The following is a 26,170-nucleotide window of genomic DNA, read 5'->3' on the forward strand; positions in this document are numbered from 1 at the left end:
TCGCTTTCTTTTAGGTGGTTGTAGAACTTAAGTGCTCTCTTTTTTATTTTGATTATGAGTGGGTATCGTCCTAGTTCTGCCCTGCATGCATTATTTGGTGTTTTTCGCTGGGTACGGAGAATGGATTTGCAGAATTCTGTGTGTAGGGTCTCGGTTTGGTGTTTATCCCATTTTTCAAGGTCATGGTTTGCTAATGGTCCCCAGATCTCACAACCATAGAGGGAAATTGGTTCTATCACAGAGTCCAGTATTTTAAGCCAGGTTTTAATTGGGATGTCTATTTTGATGTTTCTTTTGATAGCATAGAATGCCCTTCTTGCCTTGTCTCTCAGGTCCTTTACAGCTTGGTTGTAGTTCCCTGTGCTGCTGATGTTTAGGCCAAGGTAGGTATAGTTTTTTGTTTGTTCTAGTGGGATCGTATTTAGGAAAAATTGATGGTTTTGGCGGCTGGATCTTTTTTGAAATATCATGATTTTAGTCTTAGTTAGGTTCACTGTCAGGGCCCATGTCTGCGAGAATTTGTGTAGGAGATCAAGTTGCTGCTGTAGTCCTTCCTTGGTTGGAGACAGCAGCAGCAGGTCATCTGCGAAAAGTAAGCATTTGATTTCTGTGTTTGCCAAGGGGATGCCTGGAGCTGTAGACTGTTCTAACGTTTTTGCTAACTCGTTGATATATATGTTGAAGAGTGTTGGACTCAGGCTGCATCCCTGTCTAACTCCTCGGCTTTGGGGGAAAAAGTCTGTGTGCTTTTCGTCTATTTTAACTGCGCATTTGTTGTTTGTGTACATTGATTTTATGATGTCATAGGTTTTCCCCCCTATGCCACTTTCCAATAGTTTGTACATCAGAACCTCATGCCAAATTGAATCGAATGCTTTTTTGAAGTCGACAAAGCAGGAGAATAATTTGCTTTTGTTTTTGTTTATTTGGTTGTCAATTAGGGTGTTTAGAGTGTAAATGTGGTCTGTTGTGCGATATTTTGGTAGAAAGCCAATTTGTGATTTGCTCAGGACATTGCTTTCTGTGAGGAAGTTTAGGATTCTGTGGTTGAGGATCATGCAGAGGATCTTTCCGAGGTTGCTGTTTACACAGATCCCACGGTAGTTATTTGGGTCATATTTGTCTCCACTTTTGTGGAGTGGCGTTATCAGCCCTTGATTCCATGTGCTAGGGAAGATCCCAGAGCTGAGCACTATATTTAGGAGTTTTAGTATGGCCATTTGGAATTTGAGGTCGGTGAATTTTATCATTTCATTTAGAATACCGTCTGCCCCACAGGCCTTCTTGGTTTTAAGTGTTTTTATTTTGTCTTGTAGTTCTTTTAGGTTGATTTGGGAATCTAGTGGATTCTGGTAGTCTTTTACGGCTGACTCTAGGTTTTGTAGTTTATCTTTTATTTGTTTTTGTTCTTTGTTCTTCTCGATTGGGCCAAAGAGGCTAGAAAAATGATTCACCCATATATCTCCATTTTGGATGGGTAGTTCGTCCTGTTTTAGCTTATTAAGTCTGTTCCAGTTTTCCCAGAAGCTGTTTGTCTGTATGGAATCTTCGATATCTTGCAGTTGGTTTCTAACATGTTGATTTCTTTTTTCTCTTACTGTATTTTTGTATTGTTTCAGTGTTTCCCCATATTGGAGACGTATGTTGTGGTTGTCTGGGTCTCTGTGTTTTTGGTTTGATAGTTTCCTTAATTTTTTCCTGAGATTATTGCGGTCATTATCGTACCATTTGTCATTCTCAACGTTTTTTCTGGCTTTCCTGTTTGATACTTTTAAGTTTGCTAGTGAGGCTGTTAGTTCAAATATATGATTGAGGCCTTCTACTGCCCTGTTTACACTTTCACTGTTTTCTTCAAAGGTTTTTTCTAGGAAATGATCCAGTTGTGATTGGACTTGTTTTTGCCTAATAGCATTTTGGAAAGCTTCTGCGCTATGTTCATTCCATTTGTAACGTTTTCTTATAGTATGTAGTTTGTTTGGCGTTTGTTCTTTGTGTCTGTGTGTTGATCTGTTTAGATAGGCTGTGATTCTGTTGTGGTCTGACAGGGGTGTTTGCGGGCTGACTGTGAAGGCTCTGAGCGATGCTAGGTTTATGTCCGTGATAAAGTAATCTACCGAGCTGTTTCCCTGGGATGAGCTGTATGTATATCTACCGAAGGAGTCCCCTCGGAGTCTACCGTTAACAATGTACAGACCCAGTGAGCGACAGAGCTGTAGCAGTTGTGACCCATGTTTGTTCGTTGTTTTGTCGTGATTGTATCTCGGGGGACATGTTGGGGAGCTGATGTTTCCCCCTCCTGGTAGGTGTTTGTTTCCCTGTGTGTTGAGGGTGTCAGGCCCTTGTCCTGTTCTGGCATTTAGGTCTCCACAAATTACAATGTGACCGTGTGCCTGGAAACGGCTGATATCCTCTTCTAGTGTGGGGAAAAAGTCCTCTGTATAGTAAGGGGATTCAATTGGGGGGATGTAGGTGGCACACAGGTAGACATTTTTTTCGGTTGTGGTAAGTTCCTTGTTTATTTCTAGCCAGATGGAAGATGTTCCAGTTTTGACTAGCTTAATGGCGTGGACTAGTTCTGATTTGTACCATATTAGCATACCTCCAGAGTCCCTTCCCTGGGTGACTCCTGCTAGCTTTGTAGATGGTACCACAAGTTCTCTGTAGCCAGTGGGACAGCCAGTGGGGCTGTCCCCTCTGTGCCATGTTTCTTGTAGAACAATGATGTCTATGTTTGCAATCTCTTTGGCAAAGTCTGGGGTTCTGCTTTTGATGCCAAGGGCAGTTGACCTCAAACCTTGTATATTCCAGGATGATATAGTGAGTGATTTGTACTCCATTGTTCACATTGTTGTTACATTCCAGGGGTTCTGCCCTGGGCCCATGCTGTGTAGAAATCCCTGAACATCTGCTCTATGCTGTGTGTGCTGGGGATGGCTCTGGTCACCGCCTGTGCATATGTGTATGGTTGGAGAGGGAGGGGGAGAGTGGGCGGTGGTGAGGCTGATGTAGGAGTGTATGGAATGGACATCAGTGGTGTGGGTGCGCTGTGTGTGGGATGAGGTCTGGGTGGAGCAGTGAAGATAGGCATCAGGGGTGTGGGTGGGCCGCTTTGTTGTGTGGCATGGGGTCTGGATGGAGCGGAGGGGTGTCTAAGAGAGGGTCTGCTAGGTTGATAGGGGTGGTGACGCCTAGTAGAGTGTCCTCTGTGTGCAGTGCGGTGTCCTCTGGGTGTAGGATGTTGTCCACGCTGGTTGCGTTTGTAGGGTGTTGTGTCTGTAGGATGGTTGCGGTCGAGTGCAATGTCCTTCAGGCTCTTTGCAAAAGTTGGAATGTCAGCCTTGCGGATGTGTACCTGGTCGTGTAGGCTTCCCTTGTCCAGGGTTGGGTGTTCTGCAAAGTGGACCTTATTCTTCCTTGCACAGATTCTGGAAGTCTGTGTGTTGATTGCGTTGATGTAGTCGTATTCGACGTCGCCTCTGTGTAGCAGTGCCGAGATGACTACTTCTGCGTTGGGAAATGTTGAGGTGGCTTTTTCTATCATTCCCTTGGTGGACGTAACCATCTCGTGGTCTTCCTGAAACCATATGTCGTTTGTGCCGGTGTGGATTATTATGTGGCTGGGGGAGCCCAGCCGGTCCCTTGTCAATAGCTCCATTGCACATGCTGTGTTTCGACATCTGATGTGTTCAACTCTGTGCTTTGGGAAGAGTTTTTTTGCATCAATGTACTTCCCATTTGAGTCAGTCAGGAGTACAATTTCTGGGTTTTGTGGCTGGCTGTTTCCTGGAGGTGTGGCAGTGGGGGAGGGTTGGGGTGAGTCCTCTTGAGTTGGGGTGAGAACGATCTCTTGGGAGAGTGCTTGGCTTTGACGTCCCGCTGATTGGTCAAGGTTATCTGCTATTTCTCCCTGCTGATAGCTGGTTGGAGTTGCTTCCCTTTCAAGCCTTTCTATCTCTCTCCTGAGTGCCCCTATTTCCTTTTCCTGTCTTTCTCTTAGCATTTCTAGCTCCTTTCCCATGTCTTCCTTTAGCTGTCTTATCTCCTTTCCCATATGTTCTTGTAGCTGTACCAACTCCTGTTTGAGTTCCAACTCACTGTCTTGGAACCTTTTCACCTTTGCTTTAAGCTCACTCTCTTCCTGTTCCTTTCTGTTACTGGCCCTGGGAGCTGTCTGTTCTTGCCTGTACACACACACACACACACACACACCTTCTTCTCTTTCCCCTTTCAGAAATGATGGAGCTTGCAACAAAACTAATTTAATCCACTTTTTTTACACACAACAAAACTGATTCTGATACGGCTGGAGGGAAAATCAAATCCGCTGATGCGTGCGTCTGTCCGCGAAATAAACAGCATTTTAATCTACGATTTGAATCTGACGTCTGTTTTTAATTATTCACATGATACTGTATTTATGTTTAATTATCAATTTTGTTTCATCAGGTGAGGCGGTTTTGGGAGCACACATTTCAGTGTAAATTTGCACCCCTTCCATCAGAGTGGGTGGATGCTGGTGGAAGGGTGTGTACTGGACAAGAGGACCTAGGCACAGCAGAAACTACCCTGTTGGATGTGTCTAACCTCCGGGCAGAGTATAATGTGTACAAGGCTGTGTATGCTCTGGCCCATGCCCTCCATGACATGTTGCAGTGTGTGCCAGGAAGAGGGCCTTTCAATGGGCACAGCTGTGCCAGTTTGCAGACAATACAGCCATGGCAGGTGTGATATTAATAAATGGTTCACTAGAGTTTCTTGTTGGATTTAATTTTGAATAACAACATAATGATAAAATAAAAAATAAAATGTTATTACATTGTTACAAAGCATGAAAGACTGACATACTAATAAACTGTATATATAATGTTCTAGTGATAAAATTGATGCATGAAAATACTTATCTGCAGGAAATGTTTACCAATGTTTCACTTTTTATATGTATTATGTGCTGGGATACAGAATTATTATTATTTCAATTATTATAATAATAATATTAAGTCTCTTGCTCTTCATAATTTTGTTCATCACCATTTCCAGCTTGTGTGGTACCTGGCAAAGATCAACTTCACTACATCATTTGGTGATATTGTATCATTTGATGAGAATGGTGATTCTTTACCAATCTGTGATATATTGAACTGGGCGTGGCTCCCTGATGGAAGCACACAGTTTCACAATGTAGGTGTGTTCAAGAAGTCAGCCTCCGCGGATGAAGAACTCATCCTTGATGAAGACAGAATCTTCTGGAACTTTGAAACCAAAAAGGTCACTTTGGCTTTATAAAATAATTTATGTTGTTAATGTTAATCACGATGTGAATGTAATTTCGTTTGAACTGATATTGATCTCTGTTTCTTTCCTCGGTAGCCTCCTCGTTCAGTGTGCAGCGAGAGCTGTTCCCCTGGAACCCGTGTGGCCAGAAGGAAAGGAGAACCTGTCTGCTGCTTTGACTGCATTGCTTGTTCTGAGGGAGAGATGAGCAATAAGACTGGTTGGTTTACATTATGTGTGTACATTATGCTATCTTTAGGCTGATACTGTACTTGTCTGTCCCTTTAACCTTCTATTCTTTGTTAGACTCTACAGAGTGCACCAGTTGTCCAGAGGAGCTCTTTTCCAGCCCCCAGCGTGACCACTGTGTACCAAAGAGCGTTGAGTTCCTCTCCTACCATGAGGCCCTGGGTATCTCCTTGACAGCCATATCATTGCTAGGCACACTTATCTGTGCCATTGTCCTGGGAATCTTCGTCTATCATCGAGACACACCCATGGTGCGCGCCAACAACTCAGAACTCAGCTTTCAACTTTTGCTGTCACTCAAACTGTGTTTCTTGTGCTCACTTCTGTTCATTGGCCGTCCCAGCCTCACCACTTGTCAGCTGAGGCATGCAGTATTTGGGATCAGCTTTGTGCTGTGTGTCTCGTGTATCCTGGTAAAAACTATGGTGGTAATAGCCGTGTTCAAGGCCTCCAAGCCTGGCGGTGCAGACATTATGAAGTTTTTTGGTGTTATGCAGCAGAGAGGAACAGTTCTGGCTCTTACTTCTATCCAGGTAATAATCTGCATAGCCTGGCTTGTGTCTGCCTCTCCAACTCCGCATAAAAACACACAATATCAAAGTGATATGATAGTTTATGAGTGTGATGTGGGATCAACAGTTGGTTTTGCAGTCTTACTAGGTTATATTGGTTTACTGGCACTCCTCAGCTTCGTCCTAGCATTCATGGCAAGGAATCTTCCAGACAACTTCAATGAAGCCAAGTTAATCACTTTCAGCATGTTGATCTTCTGTGCCGTGTGGATAGCCTTCATCCCAGCATATATCAGCTCGCCAGGCAAATATGCAGATGTAGTGGAGGTATTTGCCATTTTAGCATCTAGTTCTGGCCTTGTGTTTGCACTGTTTGGACCAAAGTGTTTTATAATCCTTTTGAAACCTGAGAGAAACACCAAGAAGTCCATCATGGGTCATGGTGCCACCAAGACGTAGAAGCATTAATTAATACATTTTCTGTACTATTTTATAACAATTACGTATAAGGATATATTTGATTGCTGATCACCTTGTTGGTAATAGATTCAGTTTTATACTAGATTAAACTACATCCAGTCAGAGATGCAAACATTTGTTATCTATCAATATTGATGAAACGTTGATTACTCTCCCTCAAAGACTGAGCTTGGTGATTTTAGACCTACAGTACATAGACAAGAAAAATGTGCAGCTCATCATTCTCTGTGAGTCAAAATAAAAGGCAAATTATTTATAGGTTTTGAATTGGAAATTTACCTGTTAGCTGCATTAGTTTTGAAGGCCTCCGGTTTCAATGGGTTAAAGCTGCTTTGTGTGATATTTTCATGATCAAAAGGTAAGAAAAATATATTCTCTTTTGAAGGCCATTCATGCAGATTTTTCTAAAGCATGTCTTCAACTGCTGGTCTAACTCTACGCTCCCTTGTTGCTCACCCCTCCCATAGCCTTGCTTCCCACTATGGCATTATTCAGTGCAGGAAAATCACTTAATTCTGCAAAGACTCCATATAGGAGGTGTAGGTGTCAATGTCATCAACATGTTTATGGACATTTCTTTCCAGTGTGACAGAAAGCAGACACTGATGTAAACACCTTCTCACATTAACTCATTTGCAAGTTAATTGTTTTTCCCAGTTATAACCAGTGGGACCAATCATGCAGTATACAGTAGGTCCTTGTAATGAGACCACCCCTATACTAATATACTAACTCATACAAATTAAGTATTCATCCAGGTTCAGGATAGTGCAGGCTACCAGTGCCACCCCAACTTCCCCAAATTTGGATTATTTGAAGTGTCCAAAGGCAGAGGACTTTTATTTTTTGTATTTTTTTCATCCAAGGTAAAAGTATGACAGTGTCAGTCTGTGGTGGTGCAACATGTATTCTTGTGTAAAGATGGGACCAACAGGAAGTTGCTGTCATATAATGAAGAGAGAGCTTTGTGCTGCTCTGTTTGGAGAAACACACTATACTTGTTAGTAATAAGTCATACAACAGGTAGTTCCGACCAAGCAATATGATTGGTTGAAAAAGGCTCTCTAGCCATGCTCAAACAAGCATGGCAGCACACCTATAGCCGTTCTCGTTTTTTGGGCGGATTTTGTTACTTTTTTTAAAACTTTATTTTGGTTTTAGGGTTAGGTTTAGGGTTAGGTTAGGGTTATGTTATTTAATTCTTATTTTTGCCTGATTTGACCGATTTATTATCAAAAGATTAATAATAAAAAAAATCGATTGGGTGGGCCAGCTTTCTATGTGGGCCCGCCCACCCGTGGCTACGCCCCTGAATGATACTAATCAACATATAAAAATCAGCTGTGCTGATCAGGAGTCTTGACAGAGCAGAGCCGGCTAAGTGGCTAGGATACCAGTTTGCAGTAGTAGCAGGGCTGCCAACACTCCTGGATCCTGCATGAGTCTCCTGGTTTTTGACCACATCTCCTGACACTCCCCTGGATCGTAATTTCTTCTGGTTTTCTCCTGGATTTGGTATCAAACTCCCAAAATTCACCAGAACACAGGAAATTACATCTACTATGTTCAAAAGTTTCTGGGGGGGAACCCCCAGACCTCCCGGTTCGGGGGTGTGGTCAGTGCATGCCAGTGCATACCGAGATATTAATGAATGGTTATTAATAAAGATGGGTCTTACATTACTTCAGTCATCAAATACATTTTTGTAGGCCTACTTTTTTATTGGATGACATTGTACCCATTATTTTCCAATGCTAGTAAAGCAAGTCTGATAAAAGTATCAAACTCACAAAATTCACCAAAACACAGGAAATTACATCTACTCATCGTTAAAATTGGGGGGAGGACCCCCAGACCCCCCGCTAGCCACGCCCCCAACCAATCTCCTGGATTCTGACAGGCCAATGTTGGCAGCCCTGGTAGTAGTAGTAGTAGCTAAATGTGGCATTGATTTATTTTTCTTTTTTCTATCGAATATCTTAATAACGATGAGATTGAGCTGACAGTTTAGTTTTGTTTCTCTGTGTTCAGTTTGGGAAAAGTTGTCTAGCCGCACAGCCATCTCAATATTTGGTCTGAGTAAACAAGGACTCTGTCTCTGTCAGACCCCATCATGTATTTACAGGATAACAAGAGATAACACTTGCAAAAAGGTTGTTATTTTGAAAGCGAAAGCCCCCACATATGAATACATTTTATATGTTTTATTTTGATGGTAATTATTGTATAATCACAATATTCCACTCGATGGTGGCTTTACTGTGATTGGCACTTCAGTGACGCTTGCGGAACTCGGCTCCACCTCATCCTGACCGCATCACTGTCATGTCAATAATCACGATAACGCACACACGCTGGTGTAATATTGCTTATTGAAAATGTGACATCCTATTCTTCTTGCAGTGAGTGGTTTTGAATGTTTAAAATGGTAAATTGTGCATTTATATAGCCCCTTTATCCAAAGCACTTTACAGTGTGCATTACATTCACCCATTCACACACTAATTCACACACCAATGGCAGAGGAAACCATGCAAGGCACCATCCTGCTCATCAGGAGAAGTTAGGGGTTCAGGGCTCAAGGACACTTCAGTAACATGGGGAGCCAGGGATCGAACCGGGAACCTTCCGATTCCCAAGCAGCCGCTCTACCCAGATGCGGTCTTTGCTATAGGCATAGGCAAAGAAATCCTGCGTGAAAATGCAACAACAAGACCGCTTAACTAATTTATAAGCTTTACTTCATTTCACTGAGGCCCCCTCTCAGTTCATACTGCAATGGTCTATTCCATAGGCCGCCGCCCACCGGCCAATTGCAAGGCGAGCTGCCCAGAAAGTCACCTTGTCAATTAAATTAAGTCCCCTGTATGCAAATGACATCCTGCACATCATTCTACATTCATTCAAACTCTCATAGCATGATGCCAACGTATGAGGCTTGGGGACTGGCAACACACCCTGGTGCACGCGCGCGCGCGCGCACACACACACACACACACACACACACACACACACACACACACACACACACACACACACACACACACACACACACACACACACACACACACACACACACACACACACACACACACACACACACACACACACACACACACACACACACACACACACACACACACACGTTTTTTAATTGACCCGGGCCTTAGAGACCATTTAAAGGTTGAAACTGTACAATAACACCAATTAAATATCACATGGGTCAGTGCCTTGTTAAATAAGCTATATTCTGATTCAATATTTTATTTGAAGAGATTGTCAATTTAACTCCTTTAATATAGATGCCAAATTTCCCTATAATGATGTGACATGTTGAGTAGAATAATGTAACTTTATATGAAAACGTTACAAAATCATTCACTGTTAATTCACAGTAAATATCATCTCGGAATTCAGTCATTATAGAGGTGAGTGGAATCTGTGGAAGTTGAGGGTTTAATGTTGAGTTATTGCACAATATGTTGCTTTGTGGGAGTGTAAAATATTTGTGTTTGAGGTACTGTTAAATTTATTGGCATTTTGTTCAAAACAAACCCCTCATGCAACTAGATGCCAATCTTGGTTTGGACTATGAAAAATCTGACATATCCGTCTTGATCACATAACTATAGAGATAATGTGTGCTGATTTGCGTGATGTTTGGACAAAATCTAAACAGCAATTTCGGGTCAACACTCTCTGTACCCGTAGCGTGAAGCCTTAGTTAAACATAAACTGCTTCACTGTCGGGAGCGAATCTCGGACATGATTATCCTCTAGTTTGAGTGGTTCAAAGACAGTGAGTTAATAACACAGTCTTTCAGTAGGCAACAAGCCGAGTGTTCAATCACCCCATCGGGGCACTCACAAACACACCGGGCCTTAATACCACCACTTTTACTGAACCATATCCATTCATATTCTGAAGCCTTGCGTAAAATAGATGCATGATAGTAAGCCTACAGTACTTACTACTAACTAGAATAGTGTGTTTCTACCTGTCATTGCAGGGGATCCGGGGATCCCCAGGGGTCCTTGAGGGGGTTCCAGGGGGTCCCCAGCAAAATGTGTTAAACAGAATCAAAATCAGCTTAACTACTTTTACCCCACATATTTCAGGAAAAGCAAGGTCTCATGCACACCTGATCAGCTCAGAGACAGGTGCGTACTGTAGGTAGGGATCAGACGTATAGAATGAAATAAAAAACAACCTGCACACCGTCTACACAATGCACTTTAAAATGAAGCTGTTAACATGTTATCAATGTCTGCTTTATGTCACACTGAAAAGGAGAGTCCATGAACGTGTTGATGACATTGTTACCTACAGTATGCATTATAGAATGGTCTTTGCACAAGTGCTTTTCTTGCACTGAATGACTAGACCTACCATAGTTGGAAGCAAGGCTATGGGAGGGTTGAGCAACACGGGAGCTTAGAGTTTGAAACAGTTGAAAGTATGCTTTAAACAAATCTACATGGATGGCAATTGGCCGTCACATGCACATTGGTTGGTAGTGTTACACTATGAAACCTTTGTGCAGAGTTGTTGTTTTCAAGCCTTTTGACCATGAAAATATCACACAAAGCAGCTTTAACCCTTTGAAACCAGAGGCCTTCAAAAATAATGTTGTTGGACAGCATAGGGCTCGTTTTCTCTGCCTAGTATCACCTTTCTAGGCGCCAATGCCCTGGCACAGTTGTAGCCTATGAGAAGGCCAACTTTACAACTCAGGAGTGTTGGTATTTCATCTGTGATAGCTGAGAGATGACTCCAGTGTTTGGCTGTTTCACAGGTTGGTATGTGCTCCCGGTTGACAGGTATACAGTCTTTTGTGTATGCTGAAGGGAGGTCGATGTGTACTGAGGAGCTATAGCCCCTCACACGGACACCTGTTACTTTTTCACTATGCATAACTGTATTCTCTCCCAACATAGTGGTTAGTTTTAGCTTAACTGGGAAACGATCCATTTGCAACTCACTGCTCACCTCCTGATCAATAAAAGCAGTGTCACTTTGTGTGTCTAAGAAGGCATATACAAGTTTTTCCTTGTTTGGATTTTGGACAGATGACACCCATACCGGCACAATCATTGAAGTGCTAGCAGACTGTCCTTCTCTGGTGATCTTGTGAGACAGAGCTGATGCAATGTCATCTGTATCCTGTTCTGCTGAATTATCCTTCTGCACAGGTTTGTCTCCATTTGGTTTTTTAACATAGTTATTGTCATGAAGACAGGTGGGATGTTTCCCCTTGCATGTATCACAACTGTGACGGCGGCGACATTCTTTTGCACTATGTCCCGCTTTTGTGCATCCATAACATAGTCTATTGTCCTTTATATATGTCCTTCGGTCCTCAAGGGACTTTTCCATGAAGTTGGGGCACTTATAGAGCTGATGATTACTGTCCTTGCATAACATGCATGGGGCACCTTTGGTTGGCATTTCTTTGTCACTGTCTACAGTTGCCTGAGTACTGTAAACATTTACCGTGTTCCTTTTTATATCCTTTGGGTCCCTTTTATCCTTGGGTGAGTCATAAGAGCGAAGAGCATAGATAGAAGTAACTGGGTTACATGCAATCTCTGCTTCGACTGACATAAATGCAGCAAAAACATGGAAACTGGGGAATGCTTTACTTTCCATGAGGGCCTTAGTGACCTGCCGATTCCATTGTGACACTAACCAATCTGGCAACTTCTGTACTCATTTTTGGTTTTCTTCAGAGTCACTCAGTATGTCCAAACCTTTAACATATGGCATAGCCTGTAGGCAAGCATTCAGAAAATCTGAAAAGTTCCTTATTCCTTCTGCATCTTTAGCATTTATTTTTGGCCAATTTGTTAGCTTGTCCCTAAATGCTTTCTGAATGACAAAAGCCTGGCCGTATCGCTGATTAAGTTTGGTCCAAGCATCTTGATAAGCATCTTCATCGCTTCGGTAGAATGTGCCTTCAATACATTTGTGAGCTGGGCCACTAACATATTTCTTTAGATAGTATAGTTTGTCTGCAGAAGAAATGCCCTTTCTATCTATAAGCGACATAAAGGAGGCCTTCCACTCAATGAATCGAAGGGGTTCACCATTAAAGACTGTGGGCTCAGGCATGGGAAGTCTATTAAATGCTATGCTGTCCTGTACAGCTTGTGCCAGATAAGACACATCAGTGAGAGGAGGTTGTGTGGCCACATTGCTGGGGGACTGCATGGCATTAGGGGGTATGAAAGGCTGACTATCAGGGTCCAGCTTAACAGACTGGATTTGGGGCTGCATAGAGGAAGGAAAGACAGAGCGCTGGATATCAGGCTCACCCTTAACAGACTGAATGTGGGGCTTTACATTAGAAGAGAATGTGGGGCGCTGGCTCTCGGGGTCACACTTAGCAGATTGGTTGTCCGTTTCCCTTTGTACCTCTCTGTTATAGACCTCAAACCTGGCTCGTGCTGCCGCCAAGTCCCTTTCCTTTTGTAGGGTTTCCAATTCAGACTCCTGTAACTGCAATTGCTCCTTTAGATTCCTTATTCTTTCCTTTTGTTTTCTTTCCTCTGATAATGCTTTACATTCAGCTTCCTTTGTTGCTACCTCAGCGGCTGCTTCTGCGCGTTTGGTTGCCATACATACGGAAGCAGAGTGATGACTGGCAATAGAAAGTGCTACTGAGGGTGGCACAGAGGTTGGCTTAACTTTTGCCTGTGTCACAGAGGGAAGCTTAACATTTGGTTGTGCCACAGAGGGAAGCTTAACATTTGGTTGTGCCACAGAGGGAAGGCCCCTATTTGAAGGTGCTGCAGAGTGATGGCTTTTATTTGAAGATATCACAGAGTGATTACTTCTATGTGAAGATGCCACAGAGTGATTGCTAACATACACTTGTGATGCAGTTGAACCATAAATAGAGCGGGCATATTCACAATCCAATAGCCCACGAAGCCGTCCATTGACACCCTCTGCATCATAATCTCCATCAACCTCTGTTATCCTATCAAATATAATTTTGGTGATATCCTTAGTTACAGCTTCACATGCATCAATTTTACGTCTTAGTTCAGTTGATGGTGTGATCTGATCTCTTATTTCCATATAGGTCCTTGTGACTACATTTTGTGCTTTTTCAAGAGGGTCTAAGAGGGATGTCAGATGGGTTTCTGTTATGTTTGTTTTAAGCTCTTGTCTTGTCTTACGGGCCACAATCTTCCACTGTTCATACAGGGTAATTAGTCTTTTTTCTTTCTTACTCAACTCCTCTTGTTGGTAAGCATGCATTTTTTCTGTTGGAACTCGTTGACGTTCAGAATGGCGAGGTTCCTTTGTGGCCTCTAGTACACGACTCTGCAGATCAGCCATTAATTTCTCTTTCTCTTCAATTTTTTCTTTTAATTCACTTCTTAGTGCAAAGTTTTCTGTTTCATTTTGGAGATTGTCTTTATGTTCTTCAATCTCCTTCTGGAAAGTTATAATCTGTCTCTCCATATTTGTACTCCAAGACAAGGCTTGTGTCCTCCTTTTGAATGACTTTAGGATGTTACCTTCAGATGTCTTTGACCATCACATCAACTTCAACTGTCTGCTGCCCGTGTAGGATGAGTGCCGTTGAACCGTGGAATCCCCTTGGTTGTGCAACAGGATCGCTGAAGAGATGAGGGTCGAAGCTTTTACTGTAGCGTCCCCGCCCAAAGATGGTCTTTTACTGGTGGTTTAGATGAGGTTTATTTTAAAACCAACAACGTAAAAGCTGTCACAAAACAAACAAACAAACAATTGGACATTAAACATTTTCAAATTACAAAAACAATCATTCACATTGAGCAACACTATTACAAAACAGACCTTGCTTAGACAAATAAAATACATGACAAAATACAACACACTTTAAACAAATGAAAATATACCTTGTGCCCATTTAGGCAGGGGGCTAAACCTTTACTGTCCAGCAAGCAGACCTCACCCTGGTACTGCTGCAAACATTTGAGTCTCTGGCTGAGCAGACAGGTGATAGTAGTGAGAAATCAAGCAAACACCTTCAAAATAAAAGCATCTCAAAAGCACCTCACAGAAACATAGAATTAACATAAATGCAATGCACCTGTGACCTGTGACCTGACACACAAAATCAAATACCAAAATAAAAGCACAGTGCCTTGCGGTCATTTACACTACAATTCAAGGCAGGTGTCACACAGAAGGCAAGTCTAGTCAAGACTAGTACTACTTGTATGCCACAATTAGCTTTAACAAGTAGATTTTAAAATAAACAAGACGCAGAGGTTGGGTTAGGCTGCCTGGGTCGTTTGTCTGCAGTACCCCGGCGGCCTTGGGTCTCGAACTTTGTCTGCTTGTGCCCTCTGCGCCAGATAGGGCCAGAGCCCTGGCAGCGTAAACGAGCTTAGTGAATCAGGCCTAATGTTATTTCAACTGAAAAACCTTTCACTTGTTTGCAATCATGTTACTTCAGCATGCTTTAACTTACAGACTCCATTTAAACTTTAAAAGGTTGAGGTATATTATGACTTCCATTGCAGTGTTTAACTTTTTGATCACTTTTATACATTTGAAGCTATCCCACTTCAAAGCACATGTGGATCTCACAGTCTTTTCAGCTTTTCCAATACACACTAATGGTGTTTGCAAGAAGGGAGAGAGAGGGACACAAGAGGAATGACCCATGTTTTCGTAAAGTCACTGTGGCCACAATTCTTACACTACAGATATGTTTTTTATACCACCAAGTTCACACAGGTCTGCTCTCCGATTTAATTGAAAGAGCTGTGTGTTGCATACATTTTGGTGAACACAATCAGAGATACCAAGTCAAAGAGAGCACTGTTTGGGAACAGTTTGTACTTTTTCGTATCATTTTTTGTCTTTAAGTGAGCCCACATTGTTTCCTCAGGAACAATATATTCTAGTTATTTATCATTGTAGGTCATTTCATGATCCACTGTAGGTCATGAAAATGACCTACAATGGGATGAATAGTTTCTAATGTACTGGTGATACTGTGTAGTGTGATTGACACATTACAGGACACACACAACATTATTTTCATATGAAAGTATTGATAATGCATGTTAAGCCCTGCCTCTACAGCTGCCTCTGCTCAGATGGGTGTTGTGAAAGATTACGTAGTGGCATGCGTTGGCACAGAGGGTGGCACAGCACGGTGTATAAAACTTAACAACCGGGCAATGGATTTAGAGAAGGGGGGGAGGGGATTAGGAGGACAGTCATGGGGGCTTCTCTAGTCATACAAATGTTTTCATACTTGACATTGTTCTCTCTCTTCTCTTCTTTGTCTTCCTCATCTTACTCTTCTTGTGAGTTACAGGCACCGTTTAATCTCAACAGCATTTACAAGCCTGGGGACATGGTTCTGGGTGCCGTGTTTGATATCCACCTCTACTCTGTCTTCCCTGATCTGTCTTTCACCTCCGAGCAACAGGACCCCATTTGTTATGGGTGAGTATCACAAATACAATAGCAAAGCAGGAGAACAGGGACCTTTGTGATGTATGGTTCCATAGGATTTGTTGACACTGTACATTTCTACAAATATACATATGCAAGGATACAGTGACATCTTTGTGTGTTAGTCTCAACATTGACGGGTTCAGGCTCGCCCAGACCATGGCTTTTGCCGTCGCAGAGATCAACAGAAACCCCAGCCTGCTACTCAACGTCACTCTGGGGTATATTCTCTATGATACCTGTTACACGCCCGGAGTTGCATTCCGTGCAGCGTTGTCATTGGTCAGTGGGAGAGAGGAGCAGATTCAACTGGATGAGAGCTGTGTTGGGTCTCCTCCAGTGCTCGGAATTGTGGGTGATCACTCATCACATTCGATTGCCTTCTCTAGTGTATTAGGTCCGTACAGAGTGCCCCTGGTAAGTTAATTAGGTGAGCCCCTTTTTACCATCACCTACTGTATTTGATACACTGCACATTGCTTAATTTTGGTTATTTGTTTTTTTTAATCAAATATATTATATGATGTACAATTTATATCATATTTTTAAAGCCTGAAAGACAACACATGCAGGCAGAGCATGTGAGTGCGGAGCAGGCATATTTTGGTTTTCATGCAATGCATCTTGTGTTCCAGATTTCATTCAGCCTGGACCTGAGAGTAAGAATTCTTAGGGCACATAATGTCTTTGTATATAACTGGGGTTGGGGAGTCAGCTATTTGGTGTAATATTCAGAATGTTTTACGTATTGACATTCAGTGTAAAACATTAAACCCGTGCAAACCCCCCAAAACAGGACACACACTCTCTTCAGTGCCTTTTAGGAGGCCTGACCACGCGGCCATAACGACTGTATTTAACAGTTACAGGGAACGGGGGAAGGATCAGGGGTTAGGGTTGGGGGCCCACGACGAGGCTTCGCTGGTGCAGGGGTAAAAACGGACGGACGGCATGGGACAGGGGTCCTTACATGTTAAAATGTGCACACGTCGCATGTCCCTGGTTCTGTAAATGGATTTTTTTTTGTTATTGACATCTCAGACAAGATGTTTATTTGTGTGTCATCATCAGTCAATCAAAGGTTACGATTTGACACAGAACTATTGCTGAGGGAAAGAGAGAGAGAGAGAGAGAGAGAGAGAAAGAGAGAGAGAGAGAGAGAGAGAGAGAGAGAGAGAGAGAGAGAGAGAGAGAGAGAGAGAGAGAGAAAAGAGAGAGAGAGAGAGAGAGAGAGAGAGAGAGAGAGAGAGAGAAAAGAGAGAGAAGGGGCCCTAGTTTCGCCGGTGCCTTACCCATTCCCTAAACTTCTTTGCCATTTTTTACTATATTTAAAAACATTTTCAAATAGTTCAAATATCCAATCTACAAGCTCACAACGTGCCAATGTAGATCGGCTAGTTGAACTATTTGAAAATGTTTTTAAAAATAGTAAAACAATGGTGAAGAAGTTTAAGGCACCAGCGAAAACATGGCCCAGTGAGAGAGAGCATGCAAAAGCTAAATTATGTTACACAAGCTCTTGCACCGAGTGCCGCACTATGAGCTTGTAGATCTGCTATTTTTGAAAAATCATGAAAAGTTGTGCAAATATTTGAATTTTTTGTCTTTGAATTTGTAACTCAAATCTTTGCTTCTGGGGGTTTCTGGAACTAAATATTTTATACATGTTCGCTTTAAAAAAATATATAATCCAAGATTTTGCCACAAATGTTCACGATTTTTCAAAGATAGCAGATCTACAAGCTCATAGCACGGCACTCGGTGCCGCTTAATGGCTTAAATAAAAATAAAAAGTTGTATAGTACAGAACAGATGTTTTGTGTCTTTTTCAGATAAGTTACTATTCCATGTGCTCCTGTCTGAGCGACCGGAAACAGTACCCTTCCTTCTTCAGAACAATACCAAGTAACACCATCCAGGTGAATTTCTAAGTACATGTTCCACACATTTGACAGATACCTCCCTCTAGTGAGGGTAATTGATATTGCATATCACCTAATTTGCTTTTATGTATTACTGCTGGGTCCTAAGGTCTCTGTTGACAGCATCAGAAGATAATTATTAGACCTTTTCGTTGTGGAATCTGTGTAGGAGATTCATTGATTTAGTTCAGAAATTCAGTGGCCAAAGGTCAAGGATTTACTACTATGTGAATGAACTTGTTTAAGCACATATCCCTCCATCCTTATCCAATCAGGTGCAAGCTATGCTCCAGATTATGAGACGGTTCGGGTGGACCTGGGCAGGAATTGTGTTTTGCGATGATGTCTATGGCCACGATGTAGCCCAAATCTTCCAGTCTGAGCTGGCCCAGTCTGGTTGGGGTTGTCTGGCTTATTTTGAGGTTCTGCCCTGGGACAGTGACCCTGCTGAACTACAGAGGATTGTCTCTGTGATGAAGAAATCCACAGCTCGTGTGGTCGTCGCAGTTGAATATGGGATCCGTGTGATTAAACTCATGGACGAGGTTGGGATCCATGTTCATTTAGGACCTCATGATTCTAAGGAGTCTGAAATGAGTAATATTGAAGTGAAGACATCCTTTCGTTTGTAAAAAATCGATTGCTATTTAATTGCAAGCATTTTGTTTAATTGCAAAGCAACTTAATTGCGATTCAATTTATTATTATTAGTATTATTATTATCATTGTTATTGTTGTTTTTGTTGATCACAATCAACAGGTGGTAAAGCAAAAGGTGACAGGTCTACAGTGGATAGCATCTGTAGCCTGGATAACAGACCCAAAGCTCCAGACTCCTCGCTACCTGCCGTACCTGAGAGGCACCCTGAGTATTGCCCTCCGTCGTGGAGAGATATCAGGCCTCAAGGACTTCTTGTTGAAAATACATCCTCAAAATGACCTCGTCAACAGCCATGAAAATATCCTAGTGAGTCTTTTGTTTAATTTCAAGGTCCAAGGTGATCGTCTATATTGTTACATCTTGTGTACAGGTACATGAGATTGAAGAATAGTTTTGTTTGGCTCCTCGGACATTGACTGTGTTTACATGAACGATATTTCTTCATTCATAATTCTGATCAGAAATTCCAACTTAACGGTTTACATTGTATAAAAAAAGTGAACCTCGTTTACATGCCTCAAAGCATTTAATCAGAGTATAACTGTTGACATTTGGCACTAAGTGGTTCTGCCTGTTTTTCTTTCTGTAAATTCTCTTCATGGACCCACGGTGCCATGTCATTATTCCGACAGCCCACTATTCCGACTACCCGTTAGTCCAACTAGCCCTGTTATAACTAAACGTATCCCTAACCGCTCACACTAACCTAATGGTTGGAATAATGGGATGTCGGAATTATGAGCTGACCACTGTGTCCTCAGCTATTTCTGTTTCTGCTCTTCTTTCTTATTGAGCAAATGACACACTCGAAAGTATTCTACAAAGGGACTATGCTGTGCTATATGCTGCCTATGATATCATTCTATAACTTTAATTTGACATCATTGTATATAAATGTCAAAAGGTTTATACACTCTACTCTCAACTAGAATGAAAATTCCTTCCGATCAGAGACCGCATCGGAATAATTCTCTTCCAAGTGACATGTTTACAATAGGTATTTTATTCTGATTGAGCTGTCGTTCTAAATATTAATGAGGGTCCATGTAAACATAGTCATTGTAGCAGCATAGGAACAGCGATACAGACAACATGATAGAAAAAACATGTACAAGCTCACAACACGTTTGCGTCACATTGTGAGCTTGTAGATCGGCTTTTTTGGTTGAAATTTTCTGAAATGTTTGAAGTGAAAGTCAAAGTATGTGTGTCTGTGGGGGTTATTGAAGAGCTTGTAACTACATTGGATCCATTGGAACACAGGTTTTCCAATTGATCTCAGCTTTGGACTTATGTGGTTTACACCTGACAAAGATTATTCTGGTTCTTAACTGTCCACAGCCCTCCTTTGAAACACTGACCACTGAAATGGTACTATATTATAATGAGCATTAGTAAGGACCAACTATATGAAGACACACACACACACACACGCACACACACACACACACGCACGCACGCACGCACGCACGCACGCACGCACGCACGCACACCCTCTTCTTCTCTTTCTCCTTTCGGGAAACAACAGAAATGATGGAGCTTACAACAAAAACTAATTTTATCCACTTTTTTTACACACAACAAAACTGCTTCTGATACGGCTGGAGGGAAGGTCAAATCCGCTGATGCGTGCGTCTGTCCGCGAGATAAACAGCATTTTAATCTACAATTTGAATCTGACGACTGTTTTTAATTATTCACATGATACTGTATTTCTGTTTAATTATCAATTTTGTTTCTTCAGGTGAGGCGGTTTTGGGAGCACACATTTCAGTGTAAATTTGCACCCCTTCCATCAGAGTGGGTGGATGCTGGTGGAAGGGTGTGTACTGGACAAGAGGACCTAGGCACAGCAGAAACTACCCTGTTGGATGTGTCTAACCTCCGGGCAGAGTATAATGTGTACAAGGCTGTGTATGCTCTGGCCCATGCCCTCCATGACATGTTGCAGTGTGTGCCAGGAAGAGGGCCTTTCAATGGGCACAGCTGTGCCAGTTTGCAGACAATACAGCCATGGCAGGTGTGATATTAATAAACGGTTCACTAGAGTTTCTTGTTGGATTTAATTTTGAATAATAACATAATGATAAAATAAATCATAAAATATTATTACATTGTTACAAAGCATGAAAGACTGACATACTAATAAACTGTATATATAATGTTCTAGTGATAAAATTGATGCATGAAAATACTTATCTGCAGGAAATGTTTACCAATGTTTCACTTTTTATATGTATTATGTGCTGGGATACAGAATTATTATTATTTCAATTATTATAATAATAATATTAAGTCTCTTGCTCTTCATAATTTTGTTCATCACCATTTCCAGCTTGTGTGGTACCTGGCAAAGATCAACTTCACTACATCATTTGGTGATATTGTATCATTTGATGAGAATGGTGATTCTTTACCAATCTGTGATATATTGAACTGGGCGTGGCTCCCTGATGGAAGCACACAGTTTCACAATGTAGGTGTGTTCAAGAAGTCAGCCTCCGCGGATGAAGAACTCATCCTTGATGAAGACAGAATCTTCTGGAACTTTGAAACTAAAAAGGTCACTTTGGCTTTATAAAATAATTTATGTTGTTAATGTTAATCACGATGTGAATGTAATTTCGTTTGAACTGATATTGATCTCTGTTTCTTTCCTCGGTAGCCTCCTCGTTCAGTGTGCAGCGAGAGCTGTTCCCCTGGAACCCATGTGGCCAGAAGGAAAGGAGAACCTGTCTGCTGCTTTGACTGCATTGCTTGTTCTGAGGGAGAGATGAGCAATAAGACTGGTTGGTTTACATTATGTGCATACATTATGCTATCTTTAGGCTGATACTATACTTGTCTGTCCCTTTAACCTTCTCTTCTTTGTTAGACTCTACAGAGTGCACCAGTTGTCCAGAGGAGCTCTTTTCCAGCCCCCAGCGTGACCACTGTGTACCAAAGAGCGTTGAGTTCCTCTCCTACCATGAGGCCCTGGGTATCTCCTTGACAGCCATCTCATTGCTAGGCACACTTATCTGTGCCATTGTCCTGGGAATCTTCGTCTATCATCGAGACACACCCATGGTGCGCGCCAACAACTCAGAACTCAGCTTTCAACTTTTGCTGTCACTCAAACTGTGTTTCTTGTGCTCACTTCTGTTCATTGGCCGTCCCAGCCTCACCACTTGTCAGCTGAGGCATGCAGTATTTGGGATCAGCTTTGTGCTGTGTGTCTTGTGTATCCTGGTAAAAACTATGGTGGTAATAGCCGTGTTCAAGGCCTCCAAGCCTGGCGGTGCAGACATTATGAAGTTTTTTGGTGTTATGCAGCAGAGAGGAACAGTTCTGGCTCTTACTTCTATCCAGGTAATAATCTGCATAGCCTGGCTTGTGTCTGCCTCTCCAACTCCGCATAAAAACACACAATATCAAAGTGATATGATAGTTTATGAGTGTGATGTGGGATCAACAGTTGGTTTTGCAGTCTTACTAGGTTATATTGGTTTACTGGCACTCCTCAGCTTCGTCCTAGCATTCATGGCAAGGAATCTTCCAGACAACTTCAATGAAGCCAAGTTAATCACTTTCAGCATGTTGATCTTCTGTGCCGTGTGGATAGCCTTCATCCCAGCATATATCAGCTCGCCAGGCAAATATGCAGATGTAGTGGAGGTATTTGCCATTTTAGCATCTAGTTCTGGCCTTGTGTTTGCACTGTTTGGACCAAAGTGTTTTATAATCCTTTTGAAACCTGAGAGAAACACCAAGAAGTCCATCATGGGTCATGGTGCCACCAAGACGTAGAAGCATTAATTAATACATTTTCTGTACTATTTTATAACAATTACGTATAAGGATATATTTGATTGCTGATCACCTTGTTGGTAATAGATTCAGTTTTATACTAGATTAAACTACATCCAGTCAGAGATGCAAACATTTGTTATCTATCAATATTGATGAAACGTTGATTACTCTCCCTCAAAGACTGAGCTTGGTGATTTTAGACCTACAGTACATAGACAAGAAAAATGTGCAGCTCATCATTCTCTGTGAGTCAAAATAAAAGGCAAATTATTTATAGGTTTTGAATTGGAAATTTACCTGTTAGCTGCATTAGTTTTGAAGGCCTCCGGTTTCAATGGGTTAAAGCTGCTTTGTGTGATATTTTCATGATCAAAAGGTAAGAAAAATATATTCTCTTTTGAAGGCCATTCATGCAGATTTTTCTAAAGCATGTCTTCAACTGCTGGTCTAACTCTACGCTCCCTTGTTGCTCACCCCTCCCATAGCCTTGCTTCCCACTATGGCATTATTCAGTGCAGGAAAATCACTTAATTCTGCAAAGACTCCATATAGGAGGTGTAGGTGTCAATGTCATCAACATGTTTATGGACATTTCTTTCCAGTGTGACAGAAAGCAGACACTGATGTAAACACCTTCTCACATTAACTCATTTGCAAGTTCATTGTTTTTCCCAGTTATAACCAGTGGGACCAATCATGCAGTATACAGTAGGTCCTTGTAATGAGACCACCCCTATACTAATATACTAATTCATACAAATTAAGTATTCATCCAGGTTCAGGATAGTGCAGGCTACCAGTGCCACCCCAACTTCCCCAAATTTGGATTATTTGAAGTGTCCAAAGGCAGAGGACTTTTATTTTTTGTATTTTTTTCATCCAAGGTAAAAGTATGACAGTGTCAGTCTGTGGTGCAACATGTATTCTTGTGTAAAGATGGGACTAACAGGAAGTTGCTGTCATATAATGAAGAGAGAGCTTTGTGCTGCTCTGTTTGGAGAAACACACTATACTTGTTAGTAATAAGTCATACAACAGGTAGTTCCGACCAAGCAATATGATTGGTTGAAAAAGGCTCTCTAGCCATGCTCAAACAAGCATGGCAGCACACCTATAGCCGTTCTCGTTTTTTGGGCGGATTTTGTTACTTTTTTTAAAACTTTATTTTGGTTTTAGGGTTAGGTTTAGGGTTAGGTTAGGGTTATGTTATTTAATTCTTATTTTTGCCTGATTTGACCGATTTATTATCAAAAGATTAATAATAATAAAAAATCGATTGGGTGGGCCAGTGAAGTAAACTTTCAAACATGAACATGCTATTTCATATGTAAGACGTCTGATTTAACATTGAGTCACTGTACTGGATGATTCTGAATTCTGAAGTTAGCAGCCCAGGTAGGTGACAAATGGAATGAGTGGGGGTCTGGGCAGGAAGAGATTTGAAGTCTGATTTAATCAGTCACACCTTGAAGTTCCTGCTTTTTGTCCTGAAACAGAAGTTCCCAGTCGGGAGTGTGAACCCAAAACAAATGGCCAAGCCATTCCTTTGTCTTAATTTGAATGAATTTCAATAACCATTGTTCCCTTGTGACGAGGCGGCTGACCACAGACAGTGAATGCATAGTGGATGGGTAGGACAGCAGGTCTACAGAAGACTTTAAGGTTTAATTCTAAGTCTGTCAAACTGAGTAAGACCAGGTGCATTCATACAAGAATAAGTCCTTTAAAGTGCATAGTTGAAATGAATAAAGTTGATAATTCTGACCTGTGCTGTTAACCAAGAGAAATGTCATTAAGGAAAAGATTCAGTCTGGAGTAAATGTGGCTTTTATTTGACTCATTGTATTTCTAACTGTTGTTTGCAACCATGAAATATAAAGTGTGTGGATTCATTCTAAAGCTTGAGAGATGCTGGATAAGAATTAGCAACCAGGTTATATTTTGAAGTACTGTGTCTAAGTATAATTGATAATTTGTATGTGTCATATAAGAGAATACATTCTAATGTGTTTCAACATGGTAGGCGGGGACTCGGGCCGACGACAACTGTGTCAGAATGCATGTATGTGTGTTGGGGGGGGTGGGCTTAAACCACCTAGCCCCTCCTTGTTGTAGAAGGTGAGCTTTGTATAAATTGTTGTGCTTTGTATGTGACTGGGCGCGCTGCCTGATCGGACCACCTTGGCAGACGGCCAGTCAGGCTGAAATAAAAGATGCTTGACTTGAAACCTGGACCCTGGACTTCTTCCTTTATAAGCTGCCTTTTCTAGGAAACTGGTATTAATAGCCCGCCCTTTGGATCGAAAATACACAACACAATGGCGATGTCGGCAGTCGTTTTAATATTCTTTTCTTCTTTTTTGGAGAAAGGGGTATACGAAAAGAATCTGATTTTTTTGTGTGGTTTTATGTTTGATTTTAAGGGCGAATGGCTGGTTTCCTGAGGGGGAGGTTTTTTGGGGGGAGAACCCGGGGCCTAAGGTAAGTGTTTTGTAACACAAGAACGCTTCTGGAGCCGTTAAAGGCCTGGGGCTGATGATGTTCTGATCGTACTTATTATAACGGTGTAATGGCCCTCCATATTCTTGACTATTTTGACTCATTTAGTGGGTCTGGGAGCGGGGACGGGCTTATTACGGGGCCAGAGCTCTGCTCTGGACACGTATTGTTATTCGCATTATTCTGTCACTTCTGCCACTTTTCGCAGTTCTGGCTGAACCGCGCTGTCGCTTTTTACGAAACTCGGCCATATGGTAGATGGTCATGAAAAACGATCAAAAAATAATTCTCACAATCTTTCGTCCAAAGGTGGCGCTATAGCACTCAATTGAAAATGCCAACTTTGACCAGGTACAACTCATGCCCTGTTTGACCTACAGCCATGAAACTTGGATACACATATGCGTCTCCTCATGCTGAACAACTTTCACACTCTGACTTTTGACCTCTGACCTTTAGATCTCCCACCATTTTGAATTATATGAAAAACAGTCATTGGCTCCTAACTTCTGCATTTTTTCACTTATGGAAAATCCGTTGGAAATTTTTGTAGAAAGTGGTCCAAAGTTCAAGTGTGAAACGTTTTGTGCAGATTGCTGAAAAATCCCAGGAGGAGATAGATTTTAACTATTACAGTTTTATGAAAATTATTCATCTGTGCCTAAAACATACATGCAGACTCACATTTCTTTGAAACTTTGCAGAAATGTACAGGGTCATTCCAAATATCACTGAAACCAATCTTACTCCAATTGGCCAAAAGGGGGCGCTATAGCAATTTTTTGAAAAGGCAGATTTTAAACAGGCATAAGTCATGCCTCGTTTGGCCGAAAGTCGTGAAACTTGCTTACACATGTGCCTTGACTCATGAGGAACACACGTATCGATTTGACCATTAAGCTCCGCCCTTAGATTTTCCGCAATTTTGAGCAGTTTGAAAAATACTTGTTTTTGCCAGTTCTGGCTTAACCGTGCATACCCTTTTTACGAAACTCGGCCATATGGTAGATGCTCATGAAAAACTACCAAGAAATAATTCTCACACTCATTCGTCAAAGGGTGGCGCTATAGCACTCAATTGAAAGTGCCAACTTTGAACAGGTACAACTCATGCCCTGTTTGACCTACAACCATGAAACTTCGATACACACATGCGTCTCTTCATGCCCGACAACTTTCGTGGTCTGACTTTTGACCTCTGACCTTTAGATCGCCCACCATTTTGAATGATATGAAAAACAGTCATTGGCTCCTAACTTCTGCATTTTTTCACTTATGGAAAATCCGTTGGAAATTTTTGTAGGCAGTGGTCCAA

At 41.8% G+C, this 26,170-nt stretch overlaps 2 protein-coding genes across 2 annotated transcripts in view; both read left to right on the forward strand.

The window, feature by feature from the left end:
* Positions 1 to 26,170, forward strand: part of LOC311034481 (uncharacterized protein) — a gene marked incomplete at both ends in the record, with an annotated part of 163,394 nt that overhangs the window by 51,271 nt on the left and 85,953 nt on the right. The window lies entirely within an intron of this gene.
* On the forward strand, positions 4,716 to 6,605 carry LOC311035101 (extracellular calcium-sensing receptor-like; the record flags this gene model as incomplete). The annotated part of the gene is made up of 4 exons (XM_084043182.1): positions 4,716 to 4,724; positions 5,038 to 5,265; positions 5,368 to 5,491; positions 5,578 to 6,605. The coding sequence occupies 4 exons, from the start codon at positions 4,716 to 4,718 to the stop codon at positions 6,489 to 6,491; spliced, it is 1,275 nt and encodes a 424-aa protein (XP_083899308.1). The 3' UTR covers positions 6,492 to 6,605.

This window comes from Gymnoscopelus microlampas (assembly GCF_963454915.1).
Source record: "Gymnoscopelus microlampas genome assembly, chromosome: 19".
Lineage (NCBI taxonomy): Eukaryota > Metazoa > Chordata > Actinopteri > Myctophiformes > Myctophidae > Gymnoscopelus > Gymnoscopelus microlampas.